Below are 17074 nucleotides of genomic sequence, written 5' to 3'. Positions count from 1 at the left end.
CCTGTTCTATATATGGGGAATTAAGTTAAGGGCTGTTTTTCGTTGTCAGTATGAAATAAAAGTGGACAGACATTAACATTTGGTGCATTCAGTTGCTTCTGAGAGAAGAAAGACATATTTTCTGAGATTCCATTAAAAAGTATAAAGATTTGCCCATGGGCTACTTTCCACTAAAAAGTATAAAGTTCATTTCAGCTGCTCAGTTGTCTCCGAGTCTTTGCAACCCCATGGACTGCAGCACAACAGGCCTCCTTGTCCATCACCAACTCCCAGAGTTTGCTCAAACTCATGCCCACTGAGTCGATGATGCCATCCACCCACTCATGCTCTGTTGTCCCCTTCTCCTCCTGCCCTCAATCTTTCCCAGCATCGGGGTCTTTTCAAATGAATCAGTTCTTCGCATCAGGTGGCCAAAGTGTTGGAATTTCAGCTTCAACATCAGTCCTTCCAATGAATATTCAGGACAGATTTCCTTTAGGATGGACTGGTTGGATCTCTTTGCTGTCCAAGGGACTCTCAAGAGTCTTCTCCAACACCACAGTTCAAAAGCATCAATTCTTTGGTGCTCAGCTTTCTTTATGGTCCAGTTCTCACATCCATACATGACTACTGGAAAAACCATAGCTTTGACTAGACGGACTTTTGTTGGAAAAGTAATGTCTCTACTTTTTAATAAGCTGTCTAGGTTGGTCATAACTTTTCTTCCAAGGAGCAAGTGTCTTTTAATTTCACGGCTGCAGTCACCATCTGCAGTGATTTTGGAGCCCAAAAAAATAGTCTGTCACTGTTTCCACTGTTTTCCGGGCTACTTTAGAGAAATAAAAATCAAGCTGAAGTGCACTTTTCTAAAAAAGATGGCTTATATAGTTCTGTTTCAGAGGTGTGTTATTAGAGTGGCCCCAGTTCAGATTTCCACTAGGTATGTTTTCTACCTAGAAATAAATTGACACAGAACCTTGCTGGATGGTACATGTGACTGGTAGTCCAGAGGGTGGGTAAAGAGGGAAGAGGTATCCAGAGCAGTTAGAAAGAGTCTAGTAAGTGATGCAAAAACAGAGTTGAAAAACAAAGTTCACAGATCATATGTAGGTTTAAATCAATGTTCTTATCTCAAATGGGTTAAAAAAAATAGTCTGTATAAGCCTCAGAAGATTGCAGCTGAAATGGTTTAAAATCAATTTTAACTCATTTTCCATTCATATACCGTGAGAGAAGGGAGCCGACTTCACTGGTTCGCCGGAGAAATAGTCCTCAGGTTTCCATCATAGAGAAAAAAGTGTGCTCTCAGTCCAGACAGATATTTCAGTCTTCCGGGGCTGTGTCTGGACTGAGATGGGTTCGCTCTCCCTAAGTCCTATCCCACAGGGGATGGGACTTTACCCAGGTGCCTGAGTTTCTCTAGAACTTAGACCATAAACAACTGTAAGACCAGCTGCTTCAAACTCCCTGGCTGGTGCCGTCAGCCTTCCAGATTACAACTATATCGTTAGCACATTTATAAGAAAATCCTCAGAGGGGAGATCATGAATCAGTGAGGACTGACTGGCATTTGTGAGTGTGAGTGTGGGGCGTGTGTGCTAGAGGGGAGGGGGAGACAGAGAGCCGAGCGTGTTCTCATTAGGGGACGATCTATGATTTGCCAGGCGCTCTGCTGCTGCTCCTGCTGCTGCTCCTGCTGCTGCTGCTGCTGCTGCGGCTGTATGGTCTGTCATCAGTTGGAAAGGCTGTGAGGGTTTAGAGGAACCGCAGTTCTGAAGACGGAGCCCTGCTAAGTGGTCTCCCTGCCAAACAAAGTGGACGAGGCTTTCCGCAAGGTTGGAAACTCGCGCTTATTACCGCTCCATCTACCTGGAAGAAGGGGCCGCGCTACGGAGGAAAAGGTAAGAGGAGAAATTGTTCTCTGTTGGGTCTGCAGGGCAGGGGGCCTGGGGAGGCTTGCTATTTTGTAGCAGAGGGATCTCACTCTTTGAGAGCCAAGGAGGCAGATGCTAATTTTCTGTCAAGCTTTTTGGCTCCCTGCCACCAACCCCCAGCCTCCCAGCCAGTATCTTTTTCTTCTTTATTTTACTTTCCCCAAGCATCTGAGAGATTTCTTTGTATTTATGTTTCAGGTGGCTGATATTGTTTCTTTTTTTCCCCCCCTTTGAGGATTCTTTCAAAACAGGGAGCATTTTCTGTGTCTCTTTTCTTGAGCATTTTTGTCCATTAAGAAAAAAAAAACAGCCCCTCTTATTGTAAAGTGGTCACAATTGTTACTCTATCCTGTACTGCTGCTGCTAAGTCACTTCAGTTGTGTCCGACTCTGTGCGACCCCATAGACGGCAGCCCACCAGGCTCCTCCGTCCATGGGATTTTCCAGGCAAGAATGCTGGAGTGGGGTGCCATTGCCTTCTCCACTATCCTATACTAGATTGCAATAAAAGGAGTTTTCAGGAGTATGAATGAGCCCTATTACTGCAGAGAAATGGGAGGTGAAATGAGAGAACATGAGAATACCTGTAAGTGACTGTGACGCTGTGAATGAATATGGACTATAACTCTTCACAGGGGGAGAGAACCAGTGTGATAAAGGCAGGGTACCGGAAGGAAGATGTGTTGAGAAGTGTTCCAGAGAAACCTCAAGCCACTAAAGATGGAAAACGAGACAGGAAGTGAACTGAACCAAACGCAGCTTCAGCCGCGAGCTGTGGTGGCCCTCGAATACCAAGTGGTCACCATCTTACTTGTGCTCATTATCTGTGGTCTGGGCATCGTGGGCAACATCATGGTAGTTCTGGTGGTCATGAGGACCAAGCACATGAGGACTCCCACAAACTGCTACCTGGTGAGTCTAGCAGTAGCTGATCTCATGGTCCTGGTGGCCGCAGGCCTCCCCAACATAACGGACAGCATCTACGGTTCCTGGGTCTATGGCTACGTTGGATGCCTCTGCATTACTTACCTCCAGTACTTGGGCATTAATGCATCCTCTTGCTCAATCACAGCCTTTACCATTGAGCGGTACATAGCAATCTGTCACCCCATCAAAGCCCAGTTTCTCTGCACATTTTCCAGAGCCAAAAAGATAATCATCTTTGTCTGGGCTTTCACATCCATTTACTGTATGCTCTGGTTCTTCCTGCTGGATCTCAATATTAGCACCTATAAAGATGCTATTGTAGTCTCCTGTGGCTACAAGATCTCCAGGAATTACTACTCACCTATTTACCTGATGGACTTTGGTGTCTTTTATGTTGTGCCAATGATCCTAGCCACTGTCCTCTATGGATTCATAGCTAGGATCCTCTTCTTAAATCCCATTCCTTCCGATCCTAAAGAAAACTCTAACACATGGAAAAATGACTCGACCCATCAGAATAAGAATTTGAATTCAAAGACCTCTAATAGATATTTCAACAGCACAGTATCTTCAAGGAAGCAGGTAAGCAAATCTGAGCCTCCGAGTTCACAGAGGAAATGTGGGAGACAGTTCCTTGTGAGATAGGATCAACTTTGCCCTACTTAGCTGACGGCAAAACTAAAACACAATCATACAAATGTTTCACTGGTGTAAGCCTCTGCTTTACATATTAAATCCATCTCTAAAACAACTGAGGATCTAAAAATAGATGGGAAGGGTTGACAGCACACCAGCGGGTACCAGTTTGTGTGCTATTAAAATATAAGGGAATATAAACTGAAACCCTAGAATTCTACCTTTAAAATGGTGTGCCTCTCTGAGAAATGTTATCAATATATTTAGGCCATTTCTGGCTTCTGTAGGCAGCAGCTGGATATTTTGAAGAACTCTATCATCTGAAAAATATTTGACAAGGTAGTTTGAGAAAAGATGAGTCAAAACAATACTGAAACTGAGAGGGGTTCCTGGACTTTGTTTTGTTTTCTTCTTCAAGCTTAGTGGAGAAAGATTCTGTCACTTTCTCCTTCAGCTCCCTACAAAATGTCTTGGCGTGTAGAGGCTCCCAGTGCACTCTGCTTAGGAAGTGTTCTGATAAAAAGGCTAACACCAGGCTTATTTGTGACAAAGAATGATTGCATTTTTCACACGTCTTTTTCCTATTTAGCATAGCTATGTTTCAGATCACCTGAATGGTCAGGTGGTTAAGGTTGAACAGTGGTTTTATATGAGTGAAGTGTAACTGTGTTTCAGTAGGTGTAGTTTGTAAGACAGTTGCAGGAATACTTTATATCATGTGCACACTTACCTATGGTTACACACCTAAGTCATCTAGGAACTTGGCTTTCAGATCCTTTTCTTCCTTTGTTAAACAGGAAAAAGAACAGGTGATCAGCAAGACTTGCTCATTCAAATAGGTTGAATTTTCTTTCTCTCTCTCTCTTTTTTTTTTTTGATCCTGTAGGAATTTAGTTCTTCCTATGTACATAAACAGAAACTGAGTGTACTTTTTAAAGTATGCAGATGAATCATTCATACTATCACTTCCTAATCTCTGGATTTGCTGAAATATGAAGAATTGTATTGAATGTTGGGCACATAGTGAAGTAAGTTACTAATAAATAGTGATGTTTTAGGCATGCATGAAATGAATAATGAACTATCACTAAAAAGAAATATATACAACATTTTAAATGATATTATGACATTTGATTTATATAACATTTATTATTAAAGGTGCCTAGATGATAAAAGGGAAGACTTGAGAAACTGTTGCCAGCTCTTAGATTTCTGTTGCTTTGGATCTAGCAGTGCTACCTAATACAAGGCATATTTGGCCATCTATTACCCAAAACTTGATTAAGGGAAACTTAGAGAGATCTGTTGGCCATCTGCCAAGGCAAACATTAACAAATACAATAAGAGAGTAAAGAATATGTATGTACATCTCAATTAGAGACTAAACATGGGTTAATGTCTGTAGCAAAGAAGGTCAGGAAGTAAATTCATTCATTGGACTCATTTATATTCTTGTTATAAATTCTAAAAAATTGTTTGTCTGGTCTAATATCTTCCCTTTCAATTACAGTCATTAGTACCTATCAGCATTAATAATGTGCTTTAAATTGCTAATTGTGTTACATGTTCACACTCATATTTCAAAGCTGTTAACAGATAGGCTGTCCTCATAGAGGCTGAGTGGTAAAACAAAAAGCCAAAGGCTCCAAAAAACCCTGGGCTTTAAAATTTTAGGGTTCTAATAATCTTGGATGTATGACCCTGGGTAAGCAAACTCTCTGAGCCTCAGTTTCCTCATCTTTAAGCACGAGGATAAATAGCAACCAGGATTGGTGTGAGGGTTCAATGAAATACCTGATGAAGGACACCTAAAGTTGGTTCATCTGAGTATTTAATTAGCCTCATTCTGGGTCTGTTAATATGTTGGCAGCTGTAAGGGAAATAGATTTATTCTTTAAACTATACATGCACCATTTAAACACAGATCACTGGTTGAACAGGTGTGTATAGGATTTGGCAATTTCTCGAACTTTTAATAATTAGGGCATTTAGAATTGTGTTCAGAGCATTTAGGGTTGTCATGAGGATATGGCTGGAAAGAGAATGGTACGGATTTGGAGAGGGGACCAGGACAGGGTACTACTGGGGAATTTTAATAGTGTGTAGTGATTTGGTTCCCTGGTGGCTCAAATGGTAAAGAATCTGCCTATAATGCGGGAGTCCTGAGTTTAATCCCTGGATTGGGAAGATCCCCTGGAGGAGGGCACGGCAACCCACTCCAGTTCTTGCCTGGAGAATCCCCATGGACAGAGGAGCCTGGCAGTTTACAGTCCATAGGGCTACAAAGAGTCAGACATGACTGAGCAACTAAGCACGCTCAGCAGTGATTTGGTTGATTAAAATGAAGTCTTTGAAGGAACAGCAGAAAGTAAGATTGGATTGCTAGTGTATATGTGTATCTGCGAGAGAGAAAGAGAGAGAGAAGAATGAGAAGAAAGGGTTGTGGAGGATCCCAAATATCAGGCAAAGGAAGAACTTCGAACTTAGTGCAAGAGCAACCAAGAGTGTGAGTGGTGAGCAGGAAGCAGTGGTGAGGAAAGTGGTGTTTGGGGACAATAAATCTGACAGCTGGGGACGAGGCAGGGTTGGAGGCTGAGACTCTGCCTCTACTTTTGAAGAAGGACCACTCTTGAAGCTGTTGGTAGTAATTTAGGCATGAAGTATTGTAGCAAGATTCTCTATCAGGAGAATTTAAAGGTGTAAACCAGAGAGGAGTTTCAAAGAAAGAGGAGGTGAGATGTGAACGTGTCAGATACAAAGGATGAAGAGGGGACAATTCGGCGGTTCTGAGTCTGGAAGAACAGAGGCGTCTCCTGAAGAATGGAATGAGAGCCATGAAGGGCAGTCAGTTTTGCCCAAAATCAATGACCCTTTGGTCTGGCTTTTTCCTCTTCTGCAGTGGTTCTTTTCTTAAATCTTGACAAGATTCTAACCTCCACCTCCTCTAGCCCCAGGATTTGATTCTACTATTTTCTCTGCATGTTTTTTCTTTTGGGCAAGTTTAATTTACATTTTAATAAATATTCTGTCTGGACCAGGTCTTTCTAACCAAGTAATTAAAGTGTGTAGAGCTTAGGAGAACTACATTTTAGAGGAAATATAAAGAATATTTATATGTGAGGGACAAATGTGAGGTTTGTGTTTGCTGATTTGTTTACTTTTAACTTATATTTCGGATGCAGAAAACTCAGGCCAGAATCTTTCTTTCTGTTATTCAGATTCACCTAAATATTTGGTCATGTCAATAAAACAAATTAAATAATAGCTTGGAATTCTGTAGACAAAAGAATTATCTGGTTGACTAAATCTTTTGTTTTACAATTGGTTGTTTTGACGCTGGAGCCATAGTTTAAAGGATCACATTTGTTACATTTCAGCTCCATCCACACAATACCAAAAGATCTCTCTCTGTTCAGTCAACTCAAGTGTTCAACATTGTATAGATACAATGTCTTTATCATTGGCTGAAGAATTGATTGGATCTTTTGGCATTGTGGAGACACAGCAGTATCTTGCTAAAGGACAACACTGTGAATAAACACATTCAATTCAAATATTTGCTTTCCATAGGACACAGGGATATGTAGACTATTTTATAGATCAGGCTACCTGTTTCATTTTCAGTTGAGTCACTCTAATGTACTTTTTTTAAAAAACAGTATAGCTAGTGGGGAACTGTGTAACATAGTCTGAATAGAAACTCCAAGAGTTTGTGACAAATTTTTCGTTATGGGTTTTGTTTGACTGGACAAGTTTTAAAAAGGCCAAATGGTCTTTGTTTCTATAAATTTCTTAACAGCCTCCTACCTTCCCAAGAGGAGTGTTGGTAACCCAAGAGACAAAAGCAGTCTTCCTTTTAAAGAAATACATGCCCTTTATTTGTTGCTGTTGTTGCTATTATTATTGCTGATGATAGAAAAGCAATCATGTATTATGGAAAACAGAACACAGGGCATAAGAAAAAAAGCATCCTGTATCCTACCTCTCAAAACCATAGTATATTAGCATTTAGTAATATTTTTCTCATGTTTTTGCTTGATTTTCTTTTATATCATTATAGTCTATATAGCTGATATACTGCTGATTCCCTGATAGCTCAGTTGGTAAAAAATCTGCCTGCAATGCAGGAGACCTGGGTTCAATTTCTGGGCAGGGAAGACTCCCTGGAGAAGGGATAGGCTACCCACTCCAGTATTCTTGGGCTTCCCTTGTGGTTCAGCTGGTAAAGAATCCTCCTGTGGAAGTGGTGGTGGGTGGTTTAGTCGCTAAGTCGTGTCTGACTCTTGGCGATCCCATGGGCTGTAGCCCGCCAAGCTCCTCTGTCCATGGGATTCTCCAGGCAAGAATACTGGAGTGGGTTGCCATTTCCTTCTCCAGGAGATCTTCCCGACCCAGGGATCGAACCCAGGTCTCCTGCACTGCAGGCAGACTGAAGACCCGGGTTCAATCCCTGGATTGGGAAGAGCCCCTGAAGAAGAAAATGGCAACCCACGCCAATATTCTTGCCTGGAAAATCCCATGGATAGAGGAGCCTGGTAGGCTACAGTCCATGGGGTCGTGAAAAGCTGGGCACGACTGAGCAACTTCACTTCGCTTCACTTCGTAGATATATAACCTTACATGCTGCTTTTACACAAAATGTTGAAATTAATATTCCCAAGGATAGCACAGAGTAAAAGAAAATGGATAAGACTGTGAGTCAGTTTTTCTCAGCCTCAGTTTTCTCATTAATAAAATGAAACTAACAATGCCTCATGGAGTGACCTGAATCAAATGAGAGGCATCAGACAAAATCCATGGTTTTGTCTCTCCTCACCTGTACCACCAGCTGTCCTTCCCGCAGCCCTGTCCTTCTCAGTGACCTCCACACCCCCGGCAGCCCCCTGACTCCGACTCTGACTGAGCAATCTGAGTAGGATGTGCTCGTGGAAAATAATGAACTTGGATAGAAAAGGGGCTTAAATGTGTCTCTTCTCCCCTGCTTCCCTCCAACTCTTACCTTTTTAAAGAAGAAACCCTGAACAAGAAAAACAGAACACAAAGGAAAAGAGGCGTAATAGTGGCAATAGGGCTGACATTTGCAAACATGAAATCACTGAAGTTGTGTGGGTAGCCTCATCAATGATTAAGCTCCAAAGGCAAATTAATCATACCAAACTCTTCAGCATTAGGCCTAAATCAGAGGTTTCTCAAGTTTACTGGGCCTGTTTTCATACTATTCTCATAGGTCCATCTTTCATTTTTGATTGTCTTATTTGCTCTATTTGTCTGGGCCCAACTACATTCTTAATAATATAAAGATTTCTAAGATGGGAGGGTGCAATTTTTGCCACTTAGCACACAGATATCTAGTGTGCAATCTTATTTTTTAATTATTAAAGAAAAGTGTTCCATTTTCTAATTCACATCCTTTTTTTAAAATTTTATTTATTTATTTATTTATTTTTATTTTCCTTTGGGAAAACTCCATCTGCCATAAATTGCCTCAGTGAAAGTGCCCTACAGTTTCATGTTTTGTGCCCTTTGGTTAGATGAACACACATTGTTTATTCCCAATTGTATACTTGCAGCTTTGAGTTATAATTTCACTGGTAGAGAAAAATAAATTTGTCTATATGCCTACAAAAAAGAAAAACCTGCAGTCCTACAGAATTCTCAATTTGACCATATACCAAAAAGCCCCTTAAAATCAGCTAACCTTGAAAATAAAAAATTATATTTATTTATGCATTCTCTTGTGAATTCTTCAAGTTGCAGACAGTCCAAGTTCCAGACAGATGAAGGCTGGGCTGTAACCAAGTTCTTAGTCTCCTTTACTTTGGTTATGAGTTAGGGGAAGGTGAAAGGTGAAAAGTTAAAGCTAGGTCAACATTAAGCTGAATTTTATGGTAGATCATTTTATATTCAAAGAAAAGTGAAAACAGTGAAAGTGTTAGTCACTCAATCATGTCTGACTCTGAAACCCTATGTACTGTAGCCCACCAGGCTCCTCTGTCCATGGAATTCTCCAGGCAAGAATACTGGAGTGAGTTGCCATTCCCTTCTCCAGGGGGTCTTCCCCACCCAGGGATTGGACCTGGGTCTCCTGCATATCAGGCAGATTCTTTATCATCTGAGCCACCAGGGAAGTCCAGTATTGGGGAAGATTCAATATCCTCCGCAGTTTAATGAAATATTCATTCATAACCCCAAAAGCACCTAACACTCCTAGATATAGAGGCCACCAGGACATTTAAAAGCAAACTCTTCCCCTTCGAGGAGCTCACTATCGGCCGTGTGCACAAATAATCCTGAGTAGACTTCTAATGCTTTTCAATAGAGGACACAGCATCCATGAGGAGAAAAGCTGGGGAAGAGTGGAGGAAGGCTCGGTGGAGTACACGGAATTGATCTAGGCCTGTGAAGATGGGTGGGATGTCTCAAAGCAGCAATAAGGAGAACAGAGAAGAAAGGAAGAAAGTTCAACTGTGAGAGGAGTGAATAGGGAAAGACTGGGCACGTTCAGGGAGAGAATAGTCTAGTATCATTGAAGTGGGACAGTGGAAGTGCATTGTCTATGGAGGGAAGCCTGAACTGGACTGTGGTTGCTCTTTCCCAGCCCTGACCTTTGTCACTCCACCTACTTACATCCACACCCAAGGTTACAACTCCCGCCTATGAGAGCCCAGGACACAGCTCTTGCAAAGACATCTGACCCATACACCTAACTGGTTTTTGGACATCATGTAAGTACATCAAATCCAATATGACTAAATCTAAATCCATTCATTTCCTTCATAAATCCATATCACTTTTCTTCTTTCCTATTTTAGATTCCCAGACCACAAATCTAGGAGGCCTTATAGTGCTTTTCTGTCCTATCGACCCACCCCAAGTGATAACCAGATGCTAGTGATTCTAGCTCCTAAACGCTCATGTTTGACCTACTCCATCACATGACCATTGCCCTAGTTTGCCATTTCTCATCTGCCTCATTTCAGGACACACTTCACCAAGCCTCTCCCATTCCACCATCTCCTAGGTTATCCTACACTGCTCACCAGGAGGTTTCTCTAATACACAAATATGTTATCAAAATGCTTTTTGTAGTTCCCTGAAGCCTAGAGTTTAAACCTCTTAGCATAACAAACGTGATCTTGACTCCTTTATATGTTTTTAACTTCATCACTTATGGCTCACCTAATGTATACTTTATACCCCAGCAGTACTGAATTATTTGTAGTTCTCTGAACTTGCTACTTTCTCTCAGCTGGAAAACATTTCATATGGCAAGCTCCCAACTATCTTCCAAGTCTCAGATCAAATGGCAGCCCCCCCCATGCACCCCATCAAGCCTTCCCTGCATTTCTCAGGCAGATCTATATAACTGAAAGCCTAGCTATAATCATTATGTTAGGTATTCTACTTGTTTCCACAGTACTTTGTATTTACTTCTGGTTTAGTAATTCTCATGTATCATAATTGTTACCTGTTGGTTTTCCCATTGCCACTAACGTCTGTAAGGGTGGGGCCCTTATTCCCAGTGCCCTCAGCACTGAACTTCGTATGCAGCAGCTCCCCAAAGAATATATGGCAAGTCATGTGTTGCAGCCAGGGAATACAGGCTTTGCAAGAGTGGGTGGCTAGCATTTCTTCGCAAATCTACGTTCAGTGACCTCATACTGGTTGCTTAAAATTGGTCATGACTGGAGTACTAATATTGTAGAAATCAGCAAATATGACATTTCAGGGTCCCTCCCTTTTTTGTGGAGAGCCAATTGTTAAATATTGATCAATACACTTCTGTGTATGTGTGTGCATGCGTGTCATACATAATAAATGAATTGTAAAAGAGTGCATGACGTGCTCTGCATAGAAGTTAAATAAGCCGTGTGACAACATACAGCCTTGAGGTAATCCTTTTCCTATTTGGAACCAGTCTGTTGTTCCATGTCCAGTTCTAACTGTTGCTTCCTGACCTGCATATAAGTTTCTCAAGAGGCAGGTCAGGTGGTCTGGTATTCCCATCTCTTTCAGAATTTTCCACAATTGATTGTGATCCACACAGTCAAAGGCTTTGGCATAGTCAATAAAGCAGAAATAGATGTTTTTCTGGAACTGTCTTGCTTTTTCCATGATCCAGCGGATGTTGGCAATTTGATCTCTGGTTCCTCTGCCTTTTCTAAAACCAGCTTGAACATCTGTAAGTTCATGGTTCACGTATTGCTGAAGCCTGCCTTGGAGAATTTTGAACATTACTTTACTAGCGTGTGAGATGAGTGCAATTGTGCGGTAGTTTGAGCATTCTTTGGCATTGCCTTTCTTTGGGATTGGAATAAAAACGGACCTTTTCCAGTCCTGTGGCCACTGCTGAGTTTTCCAAATTTGCTGGCATATTGAGTGCAGCACTTTCACAGCATCATCTTTGAGGATTTGAAACAGCTCCACTGGAATTCCATCACCTCCACTAGCTTTGTTCATAGTGATGCTTTCCAAGGCCCACTTGACTTCACATTCCAGGATGTCTGGCTCTAGGTGAGTGATCACACCATCATGATTATCTTGGTCGTGAAGATCTTTTTTGTACAGTTCTTCTGTGTATTCTTGCCACCTCCTCTTAATATCTTCTGCTTCTGTTAGGTCCATACCATTTCTGCCCTTTATCGAGCCCATCTTTGCATGAAATGTTCCCCTGGTATCTCTAATTTTCTTGAAGAGATCTCTAGTCTTTCCCATTCTGTTGTTTTCGGACACGACTGAGTGACTGAAATGAACTGAACTGAACTGAGAAGAGTATATACATGCATAGTTGAGACTAAGTCAAGTCCAGCACTCTATTTTGCTCCCTGAAAAAGTATTGCTTGCCATTCCATATCCTTCTCTGGTTTTAATTAAAATTTATTTTCTTTTATTCCATTCCATATCCTTCTCTGGTTTTAATTAAAATTTATTTTCTTTTATTGACTGTCTTTGCATTATAAAATAGCAAAACTAGCAACCAGCTAGTATAATAGTGAGTTTGTTGCTAGATAAGAATTTGAGGACGATTTCCCCACTTTCAGACAGAACAGGCTGACTTAGAAACATGGCATACTCAAATCATAATTTACTTTTTATACAAAATCCTGTTGGCTTTCCAACGAGCCTTTCAGATATCCTTCCCAATAAGCGAACTACAGTGGACAGAATATGCAGAGATGCAGAGGGATGGCAACTTAGGGAAGGAAACAATGTGAGCACAAGTACTAAGATGAGAATAAATCTATCTGAGTGCTCCTCTATGACTAATTTTCCAAAAACAATTTGCACACATCATCTTATTCCAAAGAGAAATGCCCCCAATTTCCCCTGACTGGCTTTCAAAATCTGACCTTTTCATCTTTTTTCTTGCTTTGTTCAGCCATTATTTCTTTATTCAATGAACAATTACTGAGCACCAATCTCATGCCAGGCATTACTCTGGAGAACAAATAATAGTCACTGTCTTGTGGAACTTTCTGTATCACAATTCAAAAGCAGTTTGAGTGGTATTTTTGATTTTTCAGAGATATAACCAGGAGTGGATCATATAATACCTCTATTTTTAGTTTATTGAGAAACTTCCATACTGTTTTCCACTGTGGCTGTGCCAACATGCATTCCCACCAACAGTGCACAGGGGTTTCCTTTTCTTTCCATCCTTGCCAACATTTGTTATTTGTGGTCTTTTTGATGATAGCCATTCTGACAGGTGTGAAAAAATAAAAACACTAATTTGAAAATATGCACGTACCCTAATGTTCATAGAAGCATTATTTACAATTGCTAATATATGGAAGCAACCTAAGCATCTATCAGCAGTTGAATAGATAAAGAGGATATGGTACATCTATACAACGGACTACTGCTCAGCCATGAAAAAGAATGAAATTTTGCAGTTTGCAACAACATGGATAGACTTGGAGAATATTATGCTAAGTAGATAAGTCAGAGAAAGACAGATACTGTATGATACCACTTATATGTGGAATCTAAAAAATAAAACAAACTAGTGAATATAGCAAAAAAAGAAACAGATACAGAGAACAAACTAGCAGTTACCAGTGGTGGGGGGAAAGGAGGGGGGACAGTTAGGATCAGGGGATTAAGAGGCACAGACTACTGTGTATAAAATAATCTACAAAGCTATTGTATAGCACAGGAATATAGATGATACTTTATAATAATTGTTGTTGTTGTTCAGTCGCTTAGTTGTGTCCAACTCTATGTGACCCCATGGACTGCAGCACACCAGGCTTCCCTGTCCTTCACCATCTCCCAGAGTTTGCTCAAACTCATGTCCACTGAGTCGATGATTCCAACCAACCATCTCATCCTCTGTTGCCCCCTCCTCTTCTTGCCTTCAATCTTTCCCAGTGTCAGGGTATTTTCCAATGAGTCAGCTCTTCACATCAGATGGCCGAAGTACTAGAGCTTCAGCTTCAGCATCAATCCTCCCTGTGAATATTCAGGATTGATTTACTTTAGGATTGATTGGTTTGATCTCCGAGCTGTCCAAGGGACTCTCAAGAGTCTTCTCCAGGACCACAGTTCAAAAGTTCTTCAGTGCTCAGCCTTCTTTATGGTCCAACTTTCACATCTGTACATGACTACCGGAAAAACCATAGCTTTGATTTGCAGACCTTTGTTGGCAAAGTGATGTCTCTGTTACCTTTAAAATTGTGAATCACTATATGGTACTCCTGTAGCTTATATAATATTATACATCAACTATAACTTTTTAAAAAGTTGAACAAAACAGTAGGAAAATACAATGTTAGGCTGTACAATGTGCAGAAGAGACACAAGGAGTGGTGAACACCACACATGATGCTGGAGAACAGCACCCCCAACAGAGAAGAGTCACTGCACTTTGGAAAAACAAGTAGGCAGTCACCAGGCTGCCATGAAACCAGCAGGATTAGTCATTTACGTAGTCAAACAGAGTCCAGGGTAAGACTTTGGAAGGCCCTGTGTGTCATTGAAAATATCTAAATTTGGTTCTAAGGAACCAGGGAACCACTGAAGGACTCTGACAAGGACAGTGGCAAACTGGATTTGACTTTTGGAAACTTCACTCATGAAATTTTACAATGAATCCACCCCATAACCTGGGAAACAAAAATGACACTTTTGTAATCCAAGCAAGAAAGCAAAGACTTGCACTAAGATGTAAATAGTAGAGAAGGCTAAGATGGATGTATAAGAGCAAAATCAGTGGGATTTAACTACTAATTTATCAAATGACAAAGGGAGAAGTTCCTAAATCGAGTCCCAGATTTTCAGCTGGAAAGAGTGGACAGGCAGTGGTGTTAGGAGGCATGGCACAGAATACAAGAGGAAGAATGGCCTTTACCTATATTTATTCCTTCTTCAGAGCTGCAAGTGAGTCCACTAGATTCTCCCATGTATACCAAGCTCATTTAACTTTGCAACCTTGCTGGTGTAATTTTTCCCACCTGTAAAACCCTCCCCACTCTCAATACCTCCCACCTCTCTGAAAAGCTCAAGGTCCCAGTTCAGGCTGCAGTTAGAGCAAGGAATCCCATAGGTTGAACATCTACCCAAAGGCAGAGTCCAGCATGACCTCTGGAGTCAGAAAAATGTAAGTTCAATTCTACTTCCTGTCTCTCTAACTTTGGATAAGTTATTTTACTTCATAATACTTGTTTGTCCAAGGGTAACATGGGATACTAATGATACCCACTCATAGGGTTGCTGTGAGGAAATACCTAGTACATACTAAGCATTCCATAATTCTTATTTACTATACTTAAATTCTATGTCATAATTAGAATATTGTTTATCCCCACCTTATTCATGAAATAGCAAAAATTTTAGACTAGTAATTCATTCCTGAAGAAGACAAAGTTTAGAGGTTATAGTAGATGGATCTTCCAGGCTGACCTAACAGCATATTCATAAGATCAAATTAGTAAGTGTTTCTCAGTCTTCTGCTCTATGCCCAGAGAGAAATACAGTAAGCACATTAAGTTTATAGGTACTAATTCAATATATCATCACCAGAATCCTGAGTAGGAACTAACTGTAAAAGAGGATTTGGAGGCATAGGAATTCAAAGTGATGTGCCCATTGTGTCAAAGCCAAGATTTTAACCCAGCTCACCTGCTCCATTTCAACCATAGAGTAAGAGAAAAATCAAAGGAGAGATCAGTATGGGTTTCCTGGAGCTGGAGGTTTGGGCCACATTAAAGAGACTGAGCAGAAAGAGGTCATTCCAGATAAAGGAGGGAGATGAGAAGGTTCTGATGGTATTATCAATGGGAGAATAAGCCCAGAATTGTGTTATAAAGCATGCTCTGTCTGAGGAGTAGTAATGCAATTAGCTAGATGTGTGCCAAAAGTTTATGGGAAATAAATGTGGAGGACCTGCAGGCTGGGGCTGGCTCAGTGAGGCCAGAAAGCCAAGCACAGGGCCCCCACTGCCACCTGCCTTCCCAAGTTCCCCATCAGGCTGGTGAACAGCACCAAGGAAGTCACATTCCACAGGGTGCAGCTTTGGAGTTTCCCTTCCAATGGGCCCTCGTTAACTGCTGCCTATCCATGTCCCTGACAGCTCAGTTGGTAAGGAATCTGCCTGCAGTGCAGGAGACCCAGTTCAATTCCTGGATCTGGAAGATCCCCTGGAGAAGGGATGGGCTACCCACTCCGGTATTCGGTTCAGCTGGTAAAGACTCTGCCTGCAATGCGGGAGACCTGGGCTCTATCCCTGGGTTGGGAAGATCCCCTGGAGACGGGAAAGTTTACCCACTCCAGTATTCTGGCCTGGAGAATTCCATGAACAGTATAGTCCATGCGGTCGCAGAGCTGGACACAACAAAGCGACTTTCACTTTCATCCATGTACAGGGCCATCACCAATTCCCTTCTTCTGGGCCGTAAATGCCCTCCTCTTGCATAAATTTCCACAAGTCTGCTCTCCTCAAGTCATCACACCTGGAATTTTTTTCCTCTGAAATCCCCCCAGCACCCACCTTCTTCTCTAATGCTGTTTCCCTAATTCCAGCCTCATCATGTCCTCTCTGCACTGGAGACCAGGAGGCCAGTCCCTCTGCCTGGCCAAACCATTGCATAAGCTTCCTTCCTAACCACTCCCCTGCCTCTTGGTTGCCCTTTTGCAATTCAGCCCCCAGGGTGCTACTAGAATGAGCTGAAACACACACTAGGTATCATCACTATACCCTCATTCCCTATAGGTTTACATCCAAGGTGTTATCACAGCACACTGGGGCAGCTAAATTCTGCCGCCTGCTTACTTCCTCAAGCTCCTCCCCTTTCTGTCCCCAGGATACCCTTTCACAAGCAGTCTCCTTTATCTGGTCACACTCTCTCCTGCCCTCAAGCCGGTGTGCATACTCTCCCTGCAGAAAGCATTCCAAACAGGTGCAAGAACAGAGTGCTACAGACAAAGGGACAAGCACCAATCCCTGCCCCTGGAGGGAAGGAAAGCCTGCTCTGAAAGCTGATCTGTGAGAGGGTGAATTGGAAGTAACAGGTCTGATGAGGCCCTGCATGCACCAATTTGCTGGAGTCATTGTTCACATGCCTTTCCCACCAGATTGTGTGCTTTGATGAAAGAAAT

General features: G+C 41.7%; 1 protein-coding gene across 1 annotated transcript in view; it reads left to right on the top strand.

Moving 5' to 3' along the window:
• The first annotated feature begins 2632 nt into the window (after nucleotides 1-2632).
• LOC120879077 (thyrotropin-releasing hormone receptor) overlaps nucleotides 2633-17074 on the top strand; it is a 44426-nt gene continuing 29984 nt past the window's right edge. The window contains exon 1 of the mRNA XM_040262135.1: nucleotides 2633-3421. Within this exon, the coding sequence (XP_040118069.1) occupies nucleotides 2633-3421 (789 nt within the window). The remainder of the gene's footprint in view (nucleotides 3422-17074) is intronic.

Source organism: Oryx dammah, unplaced genomic scaffold (assembly GCF_014754425.2).
Source record: "Oryx dammah isolate SB20612 unplaced genomic scaffold, SCBI_Odam_1.1 HiC_scaffold_19, whole genome shotgun sequence".
Lineage (NCBI taxonomy): Eukaryota > Metazoa > Chordata > Mammalia > Artiodactyla > Bovidae > Oryx > Oryx dammah.
Note: the sequence above shows the minus strand (reverse complement) of the source record. Positions and strands in the feature narration are given on the sequence as shown.